The sequence below is a fragment of the Perissodus microlepis genome, chromosome 23, assembly GCF_051167445.1.
Source record: "Perissodus microlepis isolate ML-2025 ecotype Zambia chromosome 23, ASM5116744v1, whole genome shotgun sequence".
NCBI lineage: Eukaryota > Metazoa > Chordata > Actinopteri > Cichliformes > Cichlidae > Perissodus > Perissodus microlepis.
The window spans coordinates 3,658,148-3,685,007 of NC_140482.1; the positions used below are offsets into that span (position 1 = coordinate 3,658,148).

At 42.8% G+C, this 26,860-nt stretch overlaps 1 protein-coding gene across 2 annotated transcripts in view; it reads right to left on the bottom strand.

Moving 5' to 3' along the window:
* Window positions 1-3,838: 3,838 nt before the first annotated feature.
* plcd4a (phospholipase C, delta 4a) overlaps window positions 3,839-26,860 on the bottom strand; it is a 43,822-nt gene continuing 20,800 nt past the window's right edge. Inside the window, exons 10-15 of one of the 2 annotated variants that reach the window (XM_084922243.1) lie at window positions 10,296-10,452; window positions 10,095-10,211; window positions 8,815-8,993; window positions 8,570-8,702; window positions 7,949-8,098; window positions 3,839-4,054 (exon numbers count right to left, since the gene is read on the bottom strand). In XM_084922243.1, the coding sequence (XP_084778369.1) occupies window positions 3,963-4,054; window positions 7,949-8,098; window positions 8,570-8,702; window positions 8,815-8,993; window positions 10,095-10,211; window positions 10,296-10,452 (828 nt within the window). In that variant the 3' untranslated portion in view covers window positions 3,839-3,962. The remainder of the gene's footprint in view (window positions 4,055-7,948; window positions 8,099-8,569; window positions 8,703-8,814; window positions 8,994-10,094; window positions 10,212-10,295; window positions 10,453-26,860) is intronic. The other variant, XM_084922244.1, reaches the window with a different exon arrangement.

A 26,860-nucleotide genomic window follows, 5' to 3' on the forward strand; every position in this document is an offset into this window, starting at 1 on the left:
CGAGTTGGCCCTCCATGTAATAAGAGTCAAAAGCATCGATCAGCGCTATGACTGAAGTGAGTTATTGAGAATAACAAGTAGAGACCAGAAGGGATTTTGCAAACATGCTTACACATCATAGTTAAAGTCAGGGTGATATTTTCTCTGGGCCGAACAGAATGCCCCAGACTTGGATTAATAGGTAATAAGATCATCAGCATGCAAGAAAACGAAAGATAAAATAGTTCCATCATTACGTGAAAATGATGTTTATTTGTTGCTGGATTTAGCAATAAAAAAATAACCAGAGTCTTTTCAGCACTAGTGTGCTACACTGTACATTATGTGCCTGTGTAAACAAACACAGACATGTTGAAACACAGCTGGATAATAAGAACTCAAGCTAATCGTCTACAATCATTTTGACTTTTTTCTTTACTGTGGGGGAAATGCACACAAGCAGCCGTGCAAACTGTTGGGAGGTGTGCTCATGCTTTTTCATTTCCAGCCTCCAGCTGGTTCACAGTGGGACAGTACAAAGCTGTATTTAAGAAATTCTTTACCAACTCAGTCTAGTCACTTACTGTTGTCAATAAAAAATAAAATAATTCAGCAGGTTTTTAATAATGACTCGTTTACTTTATAAGAAGCATTTCTAACGGGATCAGCTCTGCTATGATTCTGCTGTTATGAAGCTTTTACTTACACAAAGTGTCTTCCTAAACATTTGTATGTTAGCACTGGGGACAAAACATTAAGAACACGTATTTCAGTAATAGGTGTAAAGTAAAATATTCAACTTAACAACATATAATAACATAATAATCAGTTTATCATGAGCAGATGCTCTCTTCAGCTTCCACCCGCAGTCAAACACATGCATCCACATAGGTTAATGAGTGATTCCAAATCAATGGCAGGTGTGAATGGTTGTCTGTGTGTTAGCCTGGGACATACTGGCCTATGGTGTTATTTTTGTGTTACTACTCTGAGCGCACGTAAAAAGAATTTGCAAGTACAACTGCTGCGTTTTCAGGAGAAATTTATTTTGAGCGAAGACAAGCTAAACTTGAGTGAACAAAATTCATTGTTGCGTGCAAAAAATGTATTTCAGTGTTTGCTATTATCCACACACACAACAGCCCCTCTCGCTCAGGTTTTGTATTTGCTCTTGCTTAGAAAAAGAAATATGAACATGCAGATGGATACACAAAAGTATCGCAATGTTTCCAAGTGTCAAGAGCTGAACTGATAAGTATCATTGAGATGCTCAAAGAAAGCCACACAATTAAGAACAAGCCTGGCAGAAGTAGGGGGAAATAAATAGTGAGAGATGTATCTAAAGACTCCAGAACAGCTGCCAACACACGAGTGAATGACTTCAGGAACTGTAGTCTCAAAGCCAATGATCACCCAAACCCAGCAAAACTGCTGGTTAAGGACAGAAACAGATCGAGTAAACTCAGAATTCACGTCAACACCCACTTGTGTCAATTGGCGGTCTTCTTAAATAAGAAAAGATAGTTCTTCTTATTAGGAAAGATTGGATGGAGAACATTTGATGTTTAGAAATCTGATGAAATTTATTAAACCCCCCAAAAACTATTGAGAGTTGAGACTAAGAAGCAGAGATGCAAAAGCTCTTTTCAGCTTCTCGCCTCCTGCCATCCCCACAGAGACTGTCTGGTCCCAGACCACCAAAAATCATCACAAACAATCCAAGCATAAAATATCACCACAATTTAGAGAGAGAACAGTATTCAAAACAAACTAATAAAGAAAGTAAGAAAAAAGTTGAAAACACAGGAGCTGCAGGCTGGTTGACTCGGGCTTGTGACACCCTGTGGGAACCAAAGACTGAAGCAGTTAAATGTGGACAATTAAACATCATGTCTCTCTCTTCTGATGACCTGTTAGTGAATGATTGATGTATTCTGCCTCACAGAGACCTGGTTACACCAGGATGCATCAGTTAGTTTAAACGGACTCTGTCAGTCCTTAAAGCACATATGCCGTAAAAGGAGGAGGAGCAGCAGTCTTTCAAACCTACGTATAGATTAACCAAAGACAGTCATTTGAAAGTGTGACTGACAGAGCAGCTGGTTAAACTCTGTTCCCACAGAGGTGGATTATATTGGTCATAGTGTTACATCCTCACTGCACACTACCCTGCACATTGTTGCTCGTCTGGAAAGGAAAGCCTCAGTTCAGAAGTGCTTGACTCCCTGTTCACAAATGTGCACCTTTAAAAATGTAACCTGTAAGCTGGAGAAGAAATGGTGCTGGACTAACCCAGAAGATCTTCATTTAGCCAGGAAAGAGAGTTTCTTCATCTATAAAGAGGTCTAGGGTGGTGTGGGGTGCTGGTGGATGCTGGCTGGCGTCTGCTGCAGGGGAGTCTGGGGCCTTGGTGTTCAGGGTTACCCGTTTTCTGGTTGATTCCCTCCCTCCATGGGAGTGATCTACCTCTCGGTCTCAAATATCTTTGTGTGTTCTTGTGTCATTCATTTGTGGGTGTGTGTGGGTGAATGTCTATATTTGTGTGTCTGTGTGTGAGACTATGCCTGGGTGGTCGTTTAGTGTGGGGAGGTCGTCCCTCCCTATTTCTCTCTGTAGGAGCTGGGTGACTGCAGCTCAGGAGGTAGAGCAGAGAGTGATTCTCTCGCTGGCTGCCTCCCAAAGGATCCTTGATGACCCTGATCCTTTGTTTACTTGTGCTGCAATATGCCGAGGCTGCCGGGGGCTTCCCATGATGCCCTGAGCATCTCTTCTTCATCAGCCTCTTTTCACTCTGTGTTTATACACCACTTTGTATTCAGTCATTATTAAACTCTAGCTCTGCTTCACACTGTGTCTTCCTGTGCTCCCCCCAGACCGGTCAGGGCAGATGGCTGTCCCTCCCTCACTTTTCCTCCTGTTAAAAGTTCTTTCCATTCTTCTTTGGTGCAATGATTGACCAAAGAAGAATGGGCTGGGATTACTCAGGAGATGTGTGTGAGACACAACAAATACCTGCAGATACCTGTTATCAGCAATAAGCAAACTTGATTTTATTTTTGTGAACTAATTTTGTTTCTGTGTGCAAAGTAAAACGATACAGTAACAAAAACATAACTATGGTAAAATCCCTTGTTTAACAGCAATAGGAAAATAATTGTTAAAATAGTATAAAAAATAACATTTTCAAAGGGGGGCGAATAATTCTGTCTTCATGTTTGACCAGAGTTAAACCTGAGGACTGGAGAGTATTCATGATTGTCCAAGTAAAAATCTACAGTGCACTGATAGAAAGGAGCACATTCACCTGTACAGCAGGTGCGCACAGTCCACCCAACAGGAGCAGTAATGTTGGGCAGGGAGCAAAGAAGAAATATGCACATTTACTTACTAACCGTACGACCCACACTGGGCTGTGTATCAGTGATGTCAAATAAGACAACAAATACAAATGTTTCTATGATTTGGACGTATTCTCTCATCTCATCAAAGCACGAGTACAATAACTGCAGCTATAAAGTGAAGCCATCATATTATTCATGATTCCTTTCATATCAACTATTTTATAATGTGGTCAACATCATTACATGAGCGTAGGACCATTTAAAGTTGAACTGGAAATGTTTTCTCCAGTGAAGGATCAAAACAAACAGTACAACAGTACTATTACATCTACATCAAAATAGTTCTGATCCACAACTGAAACTATGATTTCTCATGATATCGATGTTTATATTTGTTCATAGAAAAAAAATTCTGCACAAAATCAATATTTTGAGATTTTTTTTATTTCAAACATTAAAAGTATGACAGAGTAGGAATAATGCAAAATTCCTGTAACTTCATATTTTTCTCATCATGAATGTTTTGACATTTTGTGCAGCTTCATTAAATAAAGTGATTGTTAAAAAATGATCTGAATGTAACAGGATCAGGTGGGAACTGTTTTCAGATTAATGTTATAGTATGAAGAAAGAATCCCACAGCTATTCCAGGTGTTTGATCCTGAGGTAAACAAATAAGGAGGAGGGAGGTATACTGGTTCCATCTTTGGATAACAGGTGAATGTGACGATAACCTAAGAACACAAAAGGAAACAATTAGGAGGCAACGAGGTATATTTATACACACCGACAGATGAGAGACAAAATACTGCAAATGTCATGCTATGGTTCTACTAGTGAGGGTTTTCACCACATCTTTCAGACTCTTATTGTATTATGTAAAATAAACTGGTTCCCAGTAGTCCAGTTCCTTGGAATCGTTGGTCTGCCTGCCTATTGATCCCGCTTATCAGTTCCACTCTCACTACAATCAGCTGATTTGTGTGTCAGAGGAGGAAAATAGTGGCGCAGTGTACAGTGTGGATATGGAAATTACTTTTATTATTATTGCACAAAGGACGAGAGCACGATGGTAAAGTGCAAACTGCATCCAGGACAGAGAGAAATGCGTTATGTTGCTAACACAATCTTCTCTGTGCAAGCATCTGCACAGACAGCATGCTAACACTAGGTTAGCTTTAACATCAGTCTGGGTTCGTGGCTCAGTGAATGGCGACTCCAACCCAGCAGCCAGACCCTGAACTTCAACAGGTGACAAAAGCAGCGATGAGCCGTCAGGCTAAATACTAAGAGAAAGATCACATGTGTGTCCTCACACGTAGGGATGTGTGTATGTGATTAGGGGTGGGCGATATAAACGATATACGATAGAAACTATATAAATTTGGCCAACGATAGAGATTTTGACTATACCGCTCTATCGCGATGGCGCATGTTGATGATGTCATCAAGCTGCGCCTGTTTTGGTCGAAAGCATCGCAGTGGCTACAACTAGTGATGATAAATTTGATTCTTTTTACCGAATCGAGTTTTAATGAGTCACTCACCAAAGTGAATCGGGTTTTTGAGTCATTTGATTCACTGAGTCAGTTGACCAGAGAGTGCAAAAAATTTACATTTTCACTCAAACTTAATTTGTTTCTCTTTTCATGTAAATCCCACTGCTAAGATGAATGATTCTAAAAAAAACAAAACAACTATTTTATAGAGCAAAAAAGAGCAAAAACATTTCTAAAATTAAGCAATTTCCTATCAAAATTGCTTAATAAACATTTATTTTGTTTATTTTTATTTTATTAGTATTTTCCTTAAATGTGTTAAATATATATTTTCTCATCTAAATGTCCATTGAGCTGTGAGCCAGGGGGCGGTAATGCGCCTTAACATTGGTTGCCAACCAAGAAGAAGAAGAAGCTGTGAGCCAGGAGGGAGGGGGTGAGTGAGTGAGTGATTCGTTCGCTCGCTCTATGATTCAGCACAGGAGGAAGGGGGTGAGCGAGTGAGTGATTCGTTCGTTCGCTCTATGATTCAGCACAGGAGGGAGGGGGTGAGCGAGTCCTGAGTGATTCGATTACGTTTACGATTCAGCACAGGAGGGAGGGGGTTAGTGAGTCCTGAGTGATTCGTTCGCTCTATGATTCAGCACAGGAGGGAGGGGGTTAGTGAGTCCTGAGTGATTCGCTTACGCTTACGATTCAGCACAGGAGGGAGGGGGTTAGTGAGTGAGTGAGTGATTTGTTCGCTCTATGATTCAGCACACGAGGGAGGGGGTGAGCGAGTGAGTGATTCGTTCGTTCGCTCTATGATTCAGCACAGGAGGGAGGGGGTGAGTGAGTGAGTGATTCGTTCGTTCGCTCTATGATTCAGCACAGGAGGGAGGGGGTGAGTGAGTGAGTGATTCGTTCGTTCGCTCTATGATTCAGCACAGGAGGGAGGGGGTGAGCGAGTCCTGAGTGATTCGATTACGTTTACGATTCAGCACAGGAGGGAGGGGGTTAGTGAGTCCTGAGTGATTCGTTCGCTCTATGATTCAGCACAGGAGGGAGGGGGTTAGTGAGTCCTGAGTGATTCGCTTACGCTTACGATTCAGCACAGGAGGGAGGGGGTTAGTGAGTGAGTGAGTGATTCGTTCGCTCTATGATTCAGCACAGGAGGGAGGGGGTGAGCGAGTCCTGAGTGATTTGCTTACGCTTACGATTCAACACAGGAAGGGAGGGGGTGAGTAGCTCATATTGTGCTGTTAGCATGTTAGCAGAGTGATGCTACTGTGAACCGAGGAGCTATTTTCTTGATGTGAGCTTCTACTCAGGCTTTTTTCTTCCAGTTCAGAGCAGAAATGCTTTTGTTAAGAAACTGGCTGTTGTTTCCCCCCCCCACACAATTTTAATTATAAGCTAGATATATTTCTACTAAGCAAATTAGTTTGCTAACAGAAACAGGGATGAGTCAGTGAGTCAGTTGGGCTTGTGAATCATGATTCACGAGTCAGTAAAGGGATTCTCGAGTATTGAACGATTCGTTCACGAATCGAACATCACTAGCTACAACCATTATCGTCTGCAAATTATGGCGGGCGACAGTCATAGCAAAGAGATGAAGCACCTTTGAAATATGGGGGGAGCCAAAAACTGCGCTTCCTCCACTTCCGTAACATTGACTCATTAATGTTGAATTCTCTCGCAGCTGCTCTGTTCCCATGTTGTTGCAGTATATTAATGACTAACCTCGTATTGTGGATGAATGATCTCAGTTGTTCTCCTGACTGAAGTTTGGCCCGTGTACAGCATCCTGCTATGCGATTGCATTTGTCCTTAACCACCAGAATCCCTCACGTTAACTTTTATCGAGTGGAAAAAAAGTTGGCGTTCATCCTCCAGCTTCACTGTGCTAATGTTATGCTAATATAGCTGTGTCGCTAGCGATCACGTAGCACAACATGATATACCAGGTAGTCCAACTTCAGTAACCCTACAAACGCCACTGCTGTTTAGTTTTCTGTCTTCATTTATGTTGGAAGTGGTAGCAGAGGAAGTGGTAGCAGAGCTGTACGTTTCAATTAGTTTCAAAAATCTCTCAGTCAGAACATGGTATGAAATGTTTAGGTGGAAGCTAGCGAGCTAACTTCCTGCTAACTTCTAACTCCGTTAAATTTAATAAATTCTGTTTTCATGGATGCCTGGATGTAAAACTTAATTATTACACCCGATAAAGCAGCAACGCTGATGATTTAATTAAAGATGAAAGAATTTAGAGAGTTTTTAACTCTCAGTGTTCGTTTGACTTTGGGACCTGAACTGACGGAGTTTTGGACCCAGATGACTTCGCGAAGCTCCTCACTACGGCAGCCGTAATGCTCTGACGATCCATCAAGCAGTGCGGCTTACCAAAGCTGTACTAAAACATTTTTAACAGATTTCTGCAGCCAAAATCGGTTCGAGGTCAGTAAGCACAACCAGAATTCATACATAAGGCAAACTCTCGATTTTTGAGAAAATTAAAGGATTTTAAGCCTTATAGTGTGGAAAATACGTTATACAGAAGAAAAGAATATATCGCGATATATATCGTTACCGCACATGCTTCAAATTATATCGCAATATGAATTTTAGGCCATATCGCCCAGCCCTATATGTGGTGTGTAATTGTAGCCTCAGGTTCACATTGTTAAATGGTAATTATGAGACATTTAAGGTTATTTTATAGAGAAACGCCAAAGTAGCAGTTCAACATTGTTTTCTTCTCCAGGGAGTAATTAATTAATGTACTCCATTACAAAAGTAATGTGTGTGTAATGTGTGTAATATATGACCGTTTCTGAATAATGACTGCAACACTGATCACAAACATTTGTCCCCACATCATGCAGTAAGTTTGCATAAAGAATATAATGTGTTTGATGCTTCTTAGCAATGGTGATGACTCTCAAAGAGGAGCACATGAAAACCCAATGAGAACATGGGTGGGTGTATCCTTGTAGGGTCTAGCTCACAATATTAACCACCTTGAGGCAACTGTTGTTGTGATTTGGCATTATACAAATAAAAATGAACTGAACTGATGGACTGGACGTTGTTTTAAATGTTAATGTGAATATGAAAACAAAGTTTAAAGAAGAAACTGATCCGTACCTTGCTGCATGCAGCTCATAGGGAGTGTGTACTGGCCCACAAAGTCATTCTTAGATGTCTTGTCATAGTCTTCCACTACAAAGCGCACCATGGCCAGCTCAGGTGTGTGAATGGTGAAATGCAGAGTGTCATACCACATGGGGTTAAACCCTGTGAAAAGGATGAACTGCTCAGCACCAGCGCTCAGACAGGGTCTAATATATCACATTTAAAATGGTTTCTGATGAAGCTTAAACATAAGTGCAATAAAGAAGGCCTGTAATCACTCAGCTACCTGCTTTCCTGTTCTTCACATGACTACTGCCGTACCACGCTGTCAGTGTCAATGCTGACATCATTGCTAATCTAATCTGAGCCAATCAGCCTCCGCTTTGCACGGTTTAAATCTGTGCTCTCCGTCATTCTCCCTTTAAGACCCAATAGGAGGTCTCCCTCTTCCCCATCTCCACCTCAGACACCTCAGCCAGAGCTCCTGGGGGGTCCGGTCCTAAACCTATCACGGCTGGGTTTCCATTCTGCCATGATGGGTAATCGCAGTCTAACTTTTCTATCTCTATAAATAATGTCCAATTCTTCCAAGTGATCTCTCCTTATCAAACTGAAGTCAGTGTGAGTATGTACCGTTGTTCTCAATATATCTCGTCTCTTGCTTGGCCTGGTCCATAGGAACTCCATGGACCTCCACTCTGACCAGAGGATCCACTATAGAGTCTTCTTTGATGTTGACTTTGGGTAACTGCTGACCACTGATCACCTTCATTACATTTAATGAAAACACACATTTTGTTCAGCGTGTTAAAGACGTCACTTTTAAAGAGATCCATCGATTTTTTAATGAAAATATATATAAAAAATCTCTCTTTCACCTGTATGGTGAGGACAACAGGATGGTAGTGATCCCGCTTTTGAGGCATCTCAGGGTCAAACCTTACGTCCGCCTCTCTCATGAAGCTGGGCTTCAACACATAGCCACAGCAGCCGTTCTGACTAAAAAGTCCATCGTTCACATCCATCCCCTCCCCTGCTGTCTGGAAGTTTAAAGCAACTGAGTGGAAGAGGAGAAAAATCATTTTTTGTGGGGATTTTGGGGAAAGGTTTGGGTCTGTTCAGTTCTGATTAAGTGCATGATGTGCTGGGCCACTAGGCATTTTGTTGTTTTATTATTAAAGCTGCACAGATTTTGGCTTCAGCCAGGATCATTCAGTATAATAAGTGGTGACATTATGTGGACAGATATTATTTATGTTTTATTTGAAGGAAAAATATTTGTTTCATCTTAAAGTAATTTTAATTTTCCTTTCTGGATCTCCTTCCTCATCTCTCACTGACATTTGAATTTAAATGAATAAAAAGTGTTTTACGAAAGTCTCCTTACATTTGTATCAGTTTCTGCCTGGGACGCCTAACTGTCTCTTTTTGTTTGTCAACAGGCTTAGTTATGAATTTAATTATGTTAATATAATATAATTATATTAATTATGAAAAAACTGAACAAAAATGTGAAAAAAATAATTATTATATCCAAGCATATTTGTTAGAACTCAGAAAATCACAGTTCTTGTGTAAAAGATTAATAATAATTCAATACAATTATTTGTTGGTGTCAAAGAAAAACACAATAATAATAAAGATAAATAAAGGGTTCATTTTGCAAAGCTGAGTTTCTACTATGGAAACTTAATGACCATTGACCCACAAACAATACTTTAGACCGTGTTGAGCCTGCTGACCAACCCTGTTTGTAACCCTTCAAACACGTCATCAGTACGTCATTATAAAAAGCTGAAAAAGTGCATCTTTGTGAATGTACACACAGAACTCAGATGGTGGCTGCTGCTAAACATAGTGTTAAAATAAGGACAATACCGACTTTCTGCTTTAGTTTTGCTTCAGAAAAGATCTAAAGACGCTGAAAGGAGCCTGATTTAGGGGATTCCTGCCAGCAAACCTGGTATTTCTGTATTTCACCTGGACTACCATGAAAATAAAACTCTTAATCATTCCAAATTAAGAGTGAAATTATATCATCAAGCAAAACATATCACAGTGAGAAGTGAGTGATGAACTAGGCATTAATGTAAATGATCTGAGAGCAGCGTTGAAAAATGCTTGATATAGACTTAAATCTGTCTTATTGTTGCATCACCAATTTGGCAACCAGCATTCCACATTTCCTGAGGATTAAAATTGGAAGAGTCTGTTCGAAAACCACTGGGATAAACTCTGCTCAGCTGCCGTGAGTTATGGTGCACAAATTCAGCCCCTGAAATAGATATCAGAAAAGTTACACTCTCGTCTGGTCAAAAACAAAATCTGTATCAGAAAACAAGCATGTGAGTGAACTAACCGGCGTCTCTAAGGTGTTTCCGGGCTTTAGACTCTGTGAAAGAAGCCACCTCATAGAACTTGGAGTGAATACGTGAGTGTTTGAAGCTAGTGAAATGGACACTTTTGCAGTAAACAACACAGTCTGACAGCTCCTTAGAGAGGCGTTGCTTTGACTTCTGTGAAAAACACAAAGGATAAATGAAGTAAGACACGGAATGAAGGTATATATAGTCGTTGCTATGCAGACGATACCCCGTTATAGGAAACCAGAAACCTATCACAAATCAGTTAATTGAAATATATAGCATTCTTAAAGCCCTGGGTAAACTGTAGTTTTCTAAATTCAGACAAAAGTTCTTATTGTTCTTGGCCTTAAAAATCTTAGAAACCTGATGTGTAACCAGATGCTAACTGTGGATGACCTTACCTTAGCCTCGAGGAACACTGTGAGGAACCTTGGAGTCATTTTGATCAGGATGTCCTTCAGTGCACATATTAAACAAATATGTAGGACAGCTTTCCATTCCATCATCTGTTCAGTTGCTAGTTTTGCAATATGATGAGGTCCTCATTATTACACAAAATTAGAAGCATCTCCAAGTGTTGCTGAAAAAGTAGTTCATGCATTTGCTACTTGTAGGCTGGAGTCCTATAATTACTTTATTATCAGACTGTTTTAAAATCATAATTAAAATCAGCCTAAAAGTTGATCCTTAACACTCCAGTGAGAGTAATAACTACGTCTAGAAAGAATCACCATATTTCTCTGATGTCAGTTTCTTTTCAGGGGAACTACATGTATGTGAATGAGAGGGAAACGGGTCGAAAGGTGAGCGTCAAGGACAAAAAACGGGGAAGATAGGTGAATTTAAATACCTGGGGTCACCCATTCAAAGAAACGCACAGAGCACAATAGAGATGAAGAGAGTGCAGGAAGGGTGGAGTGGGTGGAGACAGGTGTCAGGGGTAACGTGTGAAAGAAGAACAACAGCAGGAGTGGAAGGGACTGTTTAAGATGGTAGTAAGGCTGCTATGATATGGATATACTAAATAAAGGATTTTAAATATGGAGTTGGCAGGCAGGAGGAAAACAGGAAGACCGCAGAGAAGATTGATGGATGTAGTGAAAGCGGATATGCAGAGGCTTGGAATGACAGGAGGGTGACAGGGATACGGTGAGATGTAAGGAGATGATCGGCTGTAGTAACTCCTAAGAGGAGCAGCCTTTTAGGGGAAGAAGCTACTTCTCCTTGTTGGCATCTGTAAAGTTCATTTAAGATTATTTTCCTCCCAAACTAAATCTTGAATAATGACTCTAAAACACTGTATTATCCAAATAAAGCACCCTAGGAAAAACTGATGCAGGCTTATTTGTTTGTAGAAATAGAATGGGAGGCGGAGCCTTCAGCTATCAAACACCTCTCCCGTGGAACCGGTTACAATTTGGGAGAAAAACACAACTGCTACATTAAAGATTCGACTGAAAATTGTCATTGTTATTAAAACTTAGAACAGGATAGGCTGATCCTGAACCATCTGTTTGTTATGCTGCTAAAGGTTGCTTTATCCTTGTCTATTTTCTTACCCATCTTCTCTTTGCTGAGCCTGGTTCTGCTGGAGGTCTCTTTGTTTTAAAAGGGAGTTCTTCCTTCCCACTGTCGCCAAATGCTTGTTTAACAGGGATCATGATTGCTGGGTTTTCTCTCTTGTATTATTAAATACTATGTTTCAGTTATTTCTAAAAACCAGTCAATATTCATTCCTTCATCCTCCACGCTCATGAACAACGCCCAGTCTCAGGTGGATACTCTGCTACATGAGGCCTAGCTGGTTGAGGTCTAAGCATCCCATCCATCCATCCATCCATTCACTACCGCTTATCCTTTTCAGGGTCGCGGGGGGTGCTGGAGCCAATCCCAGCTGTCATAGGGCGAGAGGCAGGGTACACCCTGGACAGGTCGCCAGTCTGTCGCAGGGCCAACACACAGGGACAGACAACCATTCATACTCACATTCACTCGCACATTCACACCTAGTGGCAATTTGGATTATCCAATTAACCTATCCCCATGTCTCAGCATCCCCCCCAAGCATATTTCTTCCCAGATAATTAATGCCCCAACACAAAACATCTCATGCTGAACGACGTTACAGGCTACATGACTTTTGGCTTCCCCTGACCCTTTCCTGTCTGTCACTTGTGCTCAGGGTGAACCTGCTCTCGTCTGTGACTCTGTGAAGTCTGTTTCTGATTGTATGGTCAGAGGCAGGTCCAGCACCTCAGCTGTCCTACAGTAACTGCTGTCTCCTCGAATTTCCTCCATGCTCTTGAGACTGTGCAGGGAGTGGAAAACTGGTGAAAGAAGAAAAAAAAAACAAAATCCAGAAAAGATGATGTGGAAAAATGTGTTGCCTCCACCTGTGAAACGTTTCCTGTTTTGGGGTTGTTTCATTGCTGCTCCTCTGGTGCACTTGTTGTTAATTTTATTAACACCAAAGCAGCAGAAAATGAAGCAAGCTCCTGTGCTACTTAACTACCAGGTCAGTATCCCAACAGTTTAACTGACTTGATGCTATACTTTTTAAATAGTGCTCCTTTTCATCTTTTTCTTTTTTTCTTTTTTTTGGAGTAGTGAATATCATGGGGGAAACGAAAGAGGTCTGAGAGCAGTGAGTTGTTCATGCTCATCAAGCTTGAAAAGGCTTACAGAAGCATCTCTAAGGACAGTTAAATAAACTGTATTCATGAACGGATAAATGGTAAATGGACTGCTTCTTATTTTGCACTTTTCTACCCTACCTGAGCACCTCAAGCTATTTATATAACATGCCTCATTCATTCACACTCACTCATACAAGCATTTTTTCAGTTGCTTTTTCTATGTAGGTGATTCCTATCTACTGTTACTCTTCTAACAAAAGAGCCTAGCTCCATCTGTGAAATATGGTGAAGGCAGTTTCATGGTTTCAGCTTTGCTGTATCCCGGCCACTACGTCTCAGCATCAAAGACAGAACAAAACAATGTTGAATTACAACCACTTCAATTTCTTACATAAAAGCTGTCTGACAAAGCAAAGCAGGCTAAACGATCTCAAAAACAACATATCAAGTCATCATTTAAAGAAGCTATAAACTATAGAACAGAAAACGATAAAACAAAGTAATTGAGATCTATCAGTCTGGAAAAGCTTACAAACCCACTGCTAAGACTCCGAGCCTCCAGTGAACCATGGTAAAAGCCATTATCCACAAAGAGAGTAAACTGGAACAGAGGTGAACCCTCGCAGGCCTACAACAATTATTCCAAGAGTGCATCAGCGACTCATCCTGGAGGTCACAGAACCCAGAACAATATCCAAAGAACTGCCCACTGTTAACACAGTTAAAGGTAAGTGTTCATGAATAAGAAAGACTGGGCAAGAATGGCATTCAGGAGTTCCAAGACGAAAACCACAGGTGACAATAACACAAAGGCTCGTTGGCCAATAAAACAACTTAACGATCTCCAAGACTTCTGGGAAGATATTATGTGGACTGATGAGACGAAAGCTGAATTTTTTGGAAGGTTTCCATCCCATTCCATCTGGTATGAAACTAACACAGCATTTCATAAAAAGAACATCATACCAACAGTCAAACGTGATGATAGTGTTATGGTCTGAGCCTGAATAGGTGTAAATGAGATAAAAAGGATCCGGTTTTCAACATTCTTTTATTTTCCTTCCATGGATCATGTGATCCAGCCAATATTTGTCCTGGTTGTGAGAACTGGAATCGGATCACTCTGATTGACTTACAGACTTTTAAGGATGACCAAATCTGGATATTTGGTACTCTAACTGAGATGCAACGAAAACGCTAAAAAAAATGACAAACAGCAAAAATTTACTTTCTTAAATCTGCACACTACCGATCAAAAGTTTTAGAACACCCCAATCTTTCCAGTTATTTATTGCAATTCAGGTCGTTTCCTGTCCAATGAATAACTTGAAATGGTACAAAGGTAAGTGGTGAACTGCCAGAGGTTAAAAAAAGGTAAGTTTAGTTCTTACCTTTGCTTTAGGGCAAAGTGGGGTGATTTGTGCCAGCGGGGAAGTTGTGCCACCCCTGTTTCTAGGGAACCATAGAAGAAATTGGTCATGTGACCACACATTTTTGCAGAGCCAGCCATTTCACTCATCCTGCAAAGAAGAGAGCCTCATTGTAGCTCAGAGTAGCTCACAAGAGATTTATAGTTTCATTCCACTTAACAACAACATTGACTGTGAGAGTTCAGACATCCAGAATGATGATGATGATGATTGTGACAGGAATCTTTCTGCTGGGAGTTTGCCATGATTTGCTGGTGGCTAACTGCCAATGTTTTCAAAGTATGTTTTGAAATGTTTGAGTGTCATGCACCACTCTTTTGAAAAAAAAAGATGTTTGGCTTCAATTATTGTGGTCTAAATGTGCAGCAGGGCCCCAAAGCAGAGTTGGATAATGTTTTGCATAGTGATGTTTAGGTTGAAGCCTAACATCAGGAACAACCTCTAGCACTACCTGCCTATGATCATTGATTTTACACTCAAAGCAGCACGGTGCTGTAATTTTTGCCTCTCAGCAAGAACGTCCTGAGCTTGATTCCACCCTCAGGCCAAGGCCCTTCTGTGTGGAGTTTGCATGTTCTCCTCATGTTTGCATGGGTTCCCTCCGGGTACTCCAGCTTCCTCCCACAGTCCAAAGACATGCAGTTAGTGGGGTTATGTTAATTGGAAACACTAAATTGCCCATAGGTGTGAATGTGAGTGTTTGTTTGTCTCTTTGTGTTAGGCCTGCGACTGACTGGCGACCTGTCCAGGGTGTACCCTGCCTCTCGCCCTAAGACAGCTCCAGCACCCCCACAACCCTAACAAGGATACAGAAGAGAATAGATGGATGCAAGTTTCATCAGTACTTTCATCAGTAAATGTAGGGTGCAATGCCAACTCCACCACAGCCCGGTACTCTGTCTCATTCACCCTCACTGATGAATCCAATCACTGCAGAGTCATCAGAAAACTTCTGAAGATGGAGGTCTCTGTGCAGTAGCTGAAGTCTGTGGTGTAGAGGGTGAAGAGGGAGGGGGAGAGGACAGTCCTTGTTGCTGATCACCTTGTCAGGCACACAATGTTGAAGACACATATTGTAGTCAGCAATGCAGGCCACGGAAAAGGCATCCACCTGCATCGCTGTCAGCTTATCACCCAAGAGGGTCGGGCTGGTGGTGTTCAATACACTGGACAACAACATGACACTCACAGTGGTCACCAGCTGGTTCAGCTGGGTGTAGATTGAGCCTCCTTAGCTCGAGGAGACTAAATTGGATCCTGATGTGGTCTGACTATGGGTCGGAGCTGGTCCAGGATGAGTCTTTCCAGGGCCACTGGGATGTGGCGTATTTGGTACAGGAATCCGGCATGACATCTTCCACAGCACTGGGACACTGTGCAGACTCATCATGAACACTTTGTGAAAGACTCCACAAAGCTGGGGTGCACAGGCCTGGAGGACTCACCCCGTCTGGTCCAGCAGACTTGCCTGATTGGAGTCTTCTCATTAGTCTCTGAACCTGGCCATGAGTAAAAGTGACAGGTGGGGGAGGGGTGTCAGGACTCTCACAGGAAGCTATGGTACAATATGGAGAGAGAGGGAGAGACACTGGAGTGGCTGTGGATTGCTGGCTGACTGCAGTATTGAATCTGTTGAAAAATGCATCCAACTCATTTGCTCATGCTGTTCTGAGTTTCCACTCCAGCTTTCTCCAGTACTTGTCCTTAGCCTCTCTGATCTTGCCCTTCAAAAACATCTGAACCATTCTCACCTGCTCTCTATTGTCCATTGTTACACGGCTTGTCATCTGGGTAACAGTGGACTTGGTACAGAAGTTTATGTAGTCAGTGATACTGTCAGTAGGCCCATTGATTTCCTCACCATAAGGTTTATAGAGTGTCTCCCAGTCTGTAAGCTCAAAACAGCCTTGCAGTTCTGCTAAGGCTTCCTCCGATTGACATGTACATCACACCCACCCTGTGGGCTCAATTTTTTCGTATTTATAGGGGGTGTTACTGAGCCATGTTGCCCCACCCATGTCTGAAACCATTAAAATATGTAAATTACCTCTAGACTTGACATGTCCACAAAATGTCAGTAATTTTTGAGTATGTTAATGCCCCCAAAAAGGAATAACACGTCCTATGCCAACTGGGTGGTGATGGAAAATACCATCTGACCAAATGGTGATGGTTATCATGATCATGTGTGACACCAGCAGTTAAAATTTCATATAGATTGAATGATGTTTACAACCTGCTCCGTATTTCCTGTTCCCACTAGGCGGCACTCTAACTACTGCTGACAGTGGGCATATTAATCTGATTGGGGCTGCTCTCTCATCATGACTGTTAAGTTTGGTAGAGACTGGACAAGTTACCACAGTTTCATGCCCCATGCAACTGGCCTTTAGGATATGGCTCCAAGAAACCTTTTTCTACATCACGTCACTCCATAATATGGCCCATGCCCTGAAAATACAGGTAATCATGATAAAAGATGGGGAAAAATAGTTTGTTTTTTCAGATATTACTTAGAGCCAGCCTAATTGGGCCTAGGACTGTGAATGCTTCTCTATGTCTGTTTAAGCCCTGTAACAGAGTGGTAATCTATCCAGGGTGTGCACTGGCTTTTGTCAAAAGTCAGCTGGCAGAGGCTATTCAGTTGGATCATTACACAGTGAAGTCACATTGCAGCATTGAGGTTGACCAATGAACTGGCTCCGTATTAACATCAGCGCACTTTTATTTCAGCCCTGAACACATGATAGGGTAACTCCTTGTGATGCAAAGAATCCTGTCACAGATGCAGCAGGCACGGTGAAACCCTGAACTGTGTAAGTGATACTTGACCACAACACCAAGCAAAATGAGGTGTGCTGCCAACCAACCTGCAAGGTACCACCGCTTGTTTTCACTGCTCCACCAGCCTTCAGAGAATCCCTCACTACCACCACAGTACAGTATTAGTAAGAGCACACACTATCACCGCAAGGCTGGCTTTACCGCTACTGACCATATGGACAGGACTCTCTTTGTGGGGCTTCATGCTTCTCAGATACTTCACAAAAACGTGAGTTTAAGTGCCCTTTGCTCGATTCATGTCCAAGCATTTACCTTTACCTATTACAACGCTGTCAAAATGGGCCCAGCTAGTGAATTAGAAAAATGTATATACTACATATACTGATGCCAATTAGAACCTAAAATTTCAAATCTATCACCTGTTGGCACTGATTGGACAGGCACCTATCTAACACTTGTAAAACTTCTTTTGTCCTTCACTTGTCTACTTTCCTGTTTGTTTTTAATAACACGCCGCTGAGACATGCCAGGTTTGGGGCTAAAAGTTCTCTGGGAGTAATTACATACAAAAATTGTGTTGTTTTTTTTTTACATTCATGATAGATTCAAGAAAAAATGGCACAAAGCACATGTTTTTACAACAACAGGGTGCCTAAAATTACAATTTTAATTTGTCTGCAGTGTGCAAACAAAATACTCATTCATCACTTGAGTTAGGTGCCCTTTTTATGCTTGAATTTAATTTTAACTGATTGTACCATGTACAATATTACCATAAATGTTTCAATTTAAGACATTGTACTACAGTTATAGAAGTACAGTGTGTCATTTTTTGAAAAAGAATTTTTTACCATTTAAATTGGCACTCATAAAATAGTGCAACATCTTCTTTGCCAGCTGACTGCACATCTTGGTACACCTGGTCTGGTGAGAAAACGCTGGAGTGTAGACCTCCAGCTTGTCGGTCTAGTGACTCAAACAGCAGACCCCCTTAGACTACCTTTAATTTTAGTCCCCTTGTTTTCCAGTGAGTTATTGGTTCTATCGCTAGGTAGCCACTATAAATTTAAGTCAGTCTGTTAGCAGCAACCCACCAATTCACATACAGTTAGGAGCACAGAGGATGCAGTCTCCCTCTTGCTGCACTCTGTCCTCTCAGACCTGGACAACAACAACACCTGCGCCAGAATGCTGTTTATAGACTTCAGTTCAGCGTTTAACACAATCCACCCCTCACAACTCATCAGGAAACTGACAGAGCTGGGCATCAGTTCCCTCATGTGCAAATGGTTACTGGACTTCCTGACCAACCACCCCCAACATGTCCGGCTGGATAACCGCTGCTCATCTACAATCACAATGAACACCAGTGTACCACAAGGCTGTGTGATGAGCCCTTTCCTCTACTCCCTCTTCACCCACGACTACAGGGAGGAGGTGGATCGTCCGGCTGAGTGGTGCGACACCAACGACCTGCTGCTCAAAACCGAGAAGACCAAGGAGCTCATCGTGGACTACAGGAGGAAAAGCAACCTGACTGTAATTCCGAACAAAGCGTCTGTAAAAGTTTGCGAACCCCAAGAAGCTCTGCAGCTGTTTGCGTGTAGTGGGTTCTGGCCATTCTGTTACTGCTTTGACCTTAGCGGGGTCTGTCTTCCCCTGCCCTCCTGCCAACACATATCCCAGGAATGTGACTGTTTGTGAATGAATTCACATTTCTCAGCTTTGACAAATAGTTTGTTTTCCAGAAGCCGCTGAAGTACGGCACGAACATGGGCATGGTGCTCCTCAAGATTCTTGGAAAAGATGAGGATATCATCAAGGTAAACAAACACAAATCTGTCTATGAAGTCCCCGAGGACGTCGTTTACCAGAGCCTGAAACACTGCAGGTGCATTTGCAAGACCAAAAGGCATAACTAGATATTCGAAATGTCCAAGATGTGTGTTAAATGCCGTTTTCCACTCAACCCCTCTCTAATGCGAACTAGATGATATGCGTTTCGACGGTCCAATTTAGTGAAAACTGTTGCTTCCTGTGGTATGTCAAAAGCAGAGGTAATGAGTGGCAGTGGATATTTGTTCTTTACTGTGATGTCATTTAGGCCGTGGAAATCTATGCATGGCCGGAGTGACCCATCCTTCTTTCCCACAAAAAAGAAGCCTGCCGCAACTGGAGATGATGAGGGTCTGATGATACCAGTAGCAAGGGAGTCCTGGATGTATCTCTCCATAGCGAAGCGTTCAGGCTTGGATATATTATAAAGTCGGCTAGTTGACAAGGGTGCGCCGGGGAGCAAATCTATTGCACAATCATATGGCCTGTAAGGGGGCAGTGACTGAGCTTTGCTTTTATTAAACACTTCACGTAAGTCATGGTAAATGGTGGGGACGGCTGTGAGGTCGGGTGCCCTCTCACTCAAGGGAGTGGCCTCATTGGGCCTGGGCACACGTGCGGAGGTCAGACAGTTTGAATGGCAAAACAGACTCCAACTTATCACCTTCTGTGCCTCCCAGTCCAGGTGGGGATTGTGGAGTTTTAACCAAGGAAAGCCTAGAGTGAGGGGCGAGTCTGCTGAAGGGAGAACATAAAAGGTGACGCTCTCTCTGTGATTACCTGAGGTGACTAAAGTGACGGGTTTGGTGATGTGAGAGATCTGGGCGAAAAACGGATTATTTAATGCACGCGCTGGAATGGCCTGCTCTAGTCGAGCCAGTGGAATTCCTTACTGTGTGGCAAGACCTGTGTCGACTAAATTCTGCTCAGAACCGGAGTCCGCTAATGCCTGCAGGGAATGGGGAGCTTGATTACTTCCTAAAGTGACTGTCAGCATCAGTCTGGGTTTCCTGGTGAAGTGTGAACCGCCCACCCGTACCCCCGAAACTACAGGCGGGTCGCTCCATCTCTTCCTGAGGCAGGATGAGACTAAAAGCTCCTGCGAGCCACAATAAAAACAGGCACGAGAGCTCAATCTCCTCTCTCTTTCCTCTGGAGATAACCGAGAGTGGTAACCCTGAATGGGTTCGGGCTTAATGTCCACGACGGAGGTGGACGCTCCGGCATCCAGAGGCTGAGGGACCATAAGCATGGGCGCCAGCGAACGCGGCGGGGTGCGGGGAAGCGAGTACTGTGATTCGCGGCTTCTCTCCCTCTCTCTTTCCCGCAACCGGTTGTCAATGCGGAGAGTGAGAGAGGCCAGCTCCTCAAAGGAAGCAGGCTCATCACGGGTAGCAAGCTGATCCTACATAGCGTCATTTAATGACTGCAGGAATACTCCCTGCAGTACTCGCCCTGACCAACCAGCCTCAGTGGCGGCGGAACCCGACAACCAGACTCAAATGCAGATCACACAGAGGCACGGACAAGTGTAATAAACAGAACTTTATTTCCTAGGGCCTGACAAATACTGTGAACTATGAGGAATAACATCGGACTTCAATTACGGTGGTAAACAGGAGTGACGCTAAACTATGAGGAATACTAGACTTACGAAAGCACCAGAGAATTGTGACGAGGGGATATGTACAGGGGCACGGGGCAGGAAACATGACCTGGAGGCTCTGAACACTAGAATGAGGAGACAAGTTTTAGTGACTGAGTCTGTGAATCCTGGTGAGTATGAACCATAAAGAAACATTCTTACTTTGGCAGGCGGAGGAATGCCAAGGAAGGGGTGAGTGGTCCGAGTGAGCAGTTTTTGGTCTCCAGGAGATGGTGGTCCGATTGAGTACTGTGACAGGAGGGCAGGGAGTGAATCCGAGAGGTGCTGTGACGCAAAGAGCTGCCAAGCACAAACCAGCTCCAGGATGAAAGCGTGTATTGCCAGGAGATGGAGGTGGCAGACAACAGGATACTGTGGTTAGCTGAAGACTTGGCGAAGAGGAGTGGTGAGCGCTGGTCTTAAGTACTGGCAGCTCAATTGCCAGCAGGTGTGGAGACATGCAGGAAAGCAGCGACTCCGCCCAGGGGTGGAACTGTGACTCAGTGGAAAAACCCCAGCACTCACCCAGACCACCGTGATGTTGCCAGACCTTTGCTGCTGCAAGCCTCCACAATCCGGTGGGATATCCTCTGATTAGACAGAGCTTTACAGAGATGGCTGGATTAGCAAGAGCAATCAAATAAATATATAATCTGAGTGTGGTCAATATAGGTATGAAGCGCATACACCAGACACAAACAGTGTTGGGAAGGTTACTTTTAAAATGTATTCCACTACAGATTACAGATTACATGCCCCAAAATCTATTTTGCAACATATTCCGTTACGTTGCTCAATGAGAGTAACGTATTATGAATACTTTGGATTACTTAATATATTATCATGCTGTTTACAACTACATGAATGTACTACTGCTGTTATTACTATCACTGAAGGCTACTCACCATACCAATACCCAGTAGCGGCTTTTGATATGGGCGACACGGGCGGTTGCCTAGGGCGGCATCGTGGTGGGGGCGGCATCACAGGCATCGGCAAAAAAAAAAGTTGCTGGTACTCATGCTGCCTCGACATCATGTCAGCAAATTATGGGGATGTCACAGGCACCGATCGGTTTTCTATCGCCCATTTGCTGGGAGTAAGGGCGCCCTCTGTTTGCAAGGTGCGCCTGCTGCTTGCGGCACAGGGAGGAGAGGGCGGGGCGGCGGGGGATTCTCTGGCTGGCTGGAGCAGCGTCTAAGAACCAACTCGCAAAATAAAACAAAATAAAAACAAAACAACAAACACGAAAACACCAGACATCATGATACAGACTGATAATTTGCACCGATGTTTTTTCAAAATTCTGTACACGAAAAGTGAGCACGAGAGCCCTCGGTGCGCCTGCTCGCTGCTGAAGTCAAAGTAAACTTTATTGTCATCTCCGCTACATACAGTCCAGCATATAGAGAGACGAGACGACGAGGCTCCAGTTACAGCAGTGCAAGTAAACAAACAATAAATAGAAGAAGAGTAAGAAAATAAATATACACTTTAGGACTCGGGGTAAAGGGATCAATAACAATTTAAAATGTATAATTTACAGTTTGATTTAAAGTCTCACACACAACCTGTCGAAAGGGGAGGGGGGCCGGCTGCTACCAAATAGAGCACATTTCATTCATAATGTTGTAAATCCAAGCCCATCATGTATTCATGATTTGATTCCTGGGTTGTGTGAAGTCCCAGAAATAAACCCTAAACAAAGTGAATCTGTGAACTAAGGTGTAGGTCTATTAGGTTATGTTGTGGGGATCCTCGGGTTGGGGGCTGGGTGTTCATACTTAGTAAAACCAATGGAAGATGGTCAGTGTTGCTTTTTGGTAATCTCAGTCTCTCAGTGAACGTGCTCCTGTGCCCAGCCAGCACGTCATGGAGTAGCTGGGAGGAATTATCCATGACATCCAAAAACAGTCAGTGATCACTGTCGGCCTCTCTCGGTTTTTATTACCGCTAATCATTTTTAAGCTCAGTTTATAAAACCTTGTGATGTAACTACAGCCCAGCCCTGCAGCAGTATATGAATGACTAACCTCGTATTGTGGATGGATTATCTCAGCTGTTCTCCTGACTGAAGTTTGGTCCTTTTACAGCATCCTGCCATGCGATTACATTTGTCTCTAACCATCAGGAACCCTCACGTTAACTTTTATCGAGTGGAAAAAAGTTAGCGTTCATCCTCCAGCTTCACTGTGTTTATGTTATGCTAACACAGCTGTGTTGCTAGCGATCACGTAGCACATCATTATATGCTTCCCAACAAGCTCATCTTGTAACCGGAAGGTTTATGGTTCGATCCCCAGCTCTGTCTGTCTTGGTCGTTGTGTCCCTGGGCAAGACACTTCACCTACCACCTACTGGTGATGGCCCGAGGGGCCGATGGTGCGATATGGCAGCCTCGCTTCTGTCAGTCTGCCCCAGGGCAGCTGTAGCTACAACTGTAGCTGCCTCCACCAGTGTGTGAATGTGAGAGTGAATGAATAGTGGAATTGTAAAGCACCTTGAGGGTCTCGAAAAGCGCTATATAAATGCAATCCACTATTATTATTATTATTATTATTATTATTATCTACCAGCTAGCCCAACTTCAGTAACCCTACAAATGTCACTGCTGTTTAGTTTTCTGTCTTCATTTATGTTGGAATAGCAGATAGAAGATAGCAGAGCTGTACATCTTAATTTGTTTCAGAAATCTCTCGGTCAGGACATGGTATATTATATTTAGATAGAAGCTAGCGAGCTAACTTCCTGCTAACTTCTAACTCCGTTAAATTTAATAAATTCTGTTTTCATGGATGCCTGGATGTTAAACTTAATTGTTACACCTGGTAAAGTAGCAACGCTGATCATTTTATTACAGATGCAAGGATTTAGACAGTTTTTAACTCCCTGTGATGCCCCAGTGATCATGTGACCTGCAGCGGAGTTTGGGCCCAGGGACGGCTAATGACGACAGACTTAAAGACCGGATAGGATGGTCATTTGTTTCCTGGCTTTTGGAGTCTCAGTCGAAGGCGTATCCTTCAACTGAAGCTGGAGTTGCTCCTGATGCATCTACTGGAGTTTGAATGTGTATCTAAATGTTAGAGAAGGCACTCGGGTATAGGAAAAAGCTTGCATGAATATGCGTGTCATTGGGTGAATGACACTTGTTGTAAAAATTACTTTTCAAAACATCAACCCTAGAAAAGGACAACATGCTAATCCTGGCAAACACTTGCTATTCATAAGCATGAAGGCCCTTGGTGGACGAAGCCCTTGCACTTTGGTTGCAGAGATCTTATGATCACATTTGACCTCTAAAAAGACAAGACAGAAAAAGCGCATTCAGATTGAAAGGGAGTGTCCCCCCGTTGCTCTATGTAACCACCGTTGGACTGTCTTTTCTTAAATTAGAACTGAACAGAAACATCTCTAGAGCTAGAAAAGTGTCTAGCAGCTCTAAACAGCTGATATGGAGCTTGCATTGTGCTGTGCCATCACATATCACATTTTGAAAATTTCCCTGGCCAGTTGCATTCAAAAGTCACCAAACTTTATTGATCCCCATGGGGAAATCCTCTCTGCATTTAACCCATTCACTCAGTGAATCAGTGGGCAGCCATTGGGCGCCTGGGGAGCAGTGTGTAGGGATGCTACCTTGCTCAGGGGTACCTCAGGGTAGCCATTCAGTGGATTCGAACCCCCGACCTTCCAATCATGGTGGTGTTTATTTCCTTCCGTAGTAATGCTGCTGCCTTGTCTCCCACAGTAGTGTTTGTTAATGGGAGGAAACATGGTGGCCTGACCCAGAACTGTAACCATTAACCTTGAGACAGTTCTCGCTGCCCACGGTGGGTGAGGGGTTGTCACTCCCTAATACATCTAGAGACAAAGAAGATTTGCAAATGCTATTTGATCTATTTAACTATTTAAATAATATGCAAATATAATACTGTCATATTTTGGGATTTTTCCAGTGTTTCCTCCAGCCACCAAGTCCAGTCTCTGTTTTTCACCTCCCTGCGGGGCCATTTTCGTCCAGGCCCAGACAGATCTGCAGTTCATCTTCTGGACTCAATCGCAGGGATTTAAGGAGCAGCTTGAGCTGCCATTCTGTGCCAGATTTTCTGCTACTCTTTAGTGGTAACTTGGCTTCTCTATGTCATTTCTTAGATCTTTTGACTTCTCGTGGCTAATGATATTCTCTCCCTGTTTCCAGTCTGTCTCAGTTTGGGTCCAGGTTATATCACTTACCTGCTTGGTTCACCTGTACACTCAACACTGCTCTTCTTCTCTCCGCCGCACTGGTCTAAGCTCGGTCACTGTTTCATTACTCACCTGTCTGCCCTCCTGGACCCTGTCTCCCGCTGGAATCGGAGAGAGCGATTGTTGGAGCTGAGAGAGTCTAGCAGTTGCTTCCCCTCCCTGAAAATCACTCTACTCTGCTCAAGTAAGCAAAGTCCACCACCTCCAATCAGTGTAACTGGAAGGTTTTCCCCTGGACCAGTGACACCAACTCTATTTCCCTCTCTCCTAGTGAGCCCCCTCCTTGTGAATCCTGTTCTGTTTCCCAGGGTGGGTCTGCCTTTGAGTTCCATTGAGTGCTCATGGCTGTTTCAGCCTTGTGACAAACTTGTGTGAGGTGTTTGACACTTAGGAAATGAAAAACAGGAAGAAACCTCTGGCAGAACCAGGCTCAGGAAGAACTGTCATCTGCTTTGACCGATTGGGTTAAGAAGACAGGATAAAGACATGATGTGGAAGAGAGACAGAGATTAATATGATACAGTGCAGAGAGGTCTATTAACACATAGTGACTGAAGAAGAAACACCCAGTGCATCATGGGAATCCCCCAGCAGCCTACACCTATTGCAGCATAACTAAGGGAGGATTCAGGGTCACCTGGTCCAGCCCTAACTATATGCTTTAGCAAAAAGGAAAGTTTGAAGCCTAATCTTAATAGTAGACAGGGTATCTGTCATCCAAATCCAGACTGGGAGCAGGCTCCAGAGAAGAGTGTCCGGAAAGCTGAAGCCACTGCCTCCCATTCCCATCAAAGTCATCTGTTTGAGTGGTACAATGGCGGGTGACGGATGCAACTGGGAGAGGGTAAATTATTATATATAGTATATGTATTAATAGGGTTACACCTATGCCTTGGGAAACCGCAGGTGGGAAGCAAATACAATGTAAACAAAATTGGTGTTAGCACATAATGCTGTGGAACTCCAGTTTGTCCATGTAAACAGGGAACCTTCTTCACACAATAAGGTTAATTATGGAGTCTATTATTCCATAATTGGTTGGAATCATATATAGATATGTGAATAAAAGTTTACAGATTTTAGCAAGGCTATCTCTCTGCTCACTGTAACTTCTCCCAGGGACTACTTCTGATAAGACTCATGGTTCAACCGGCATTTGACTTCCTCAGGAAACAGTTTTCAATGCAAGCGATTTATCGTAGAGATCAAAACAAATGATCTTGAGTAAATCCCGTGACCTCTCCTCCCATCTCTCGTGTAATGAATGGTTGGAACACTTAACTTCATTTTGAAAAAAGGTGAAACCCCACCTTTCTAGAGGATGACTTTCAGTGATCCCTGGGAGGATCTCCAAGGAGGGCAAAGATTATCAAGGAAGTAATAATTATAGACCTTTAATATTCATTAAATGGTTACATTCTTCAATGATTGGTTTGAAGTTGATGTTGATTTATGCTGGTAGATTTATTTTTCCATGAGGAGTATCTAATATAGTCTTGAACTAGATGCTACAGAAAAGCTGTTAAATAACGTAGACTAAACAATTTTAGCTCCAAGTCCTAGCTAAAATATAGTAAATTCAGTCATTACAAGATTTTATTTAATCAAAGGGAGTGCTTCTGTTTTGGAGTTAGCTTAATCTAGTAATGGTTTTTATTCATAGACCGTGGTCCATTTCCTGATTTGCCTTGAGGTTTTATCATCAGCATAAAATTGACTACTAGAGTTTATCCTGACAGGGTGGGACATTTATATGGATACGCCGTAATAACATGGGATGGTTGGTGATATTAAAATCCTGTTTGTGGCACATTAGTATATGTGAGGGGGCAAACTCCTCAAGATGGGTGGTGACCATGGTGGCCATTTAGAAGTCGGCCATCTTGGATACAAGAGGGCCATGTGACACATCAAACTTATTGGTAATGTCACAAGAAAAACAATGGTGTGCTTGGTTTCAACGTAACTTTATTCGTTTA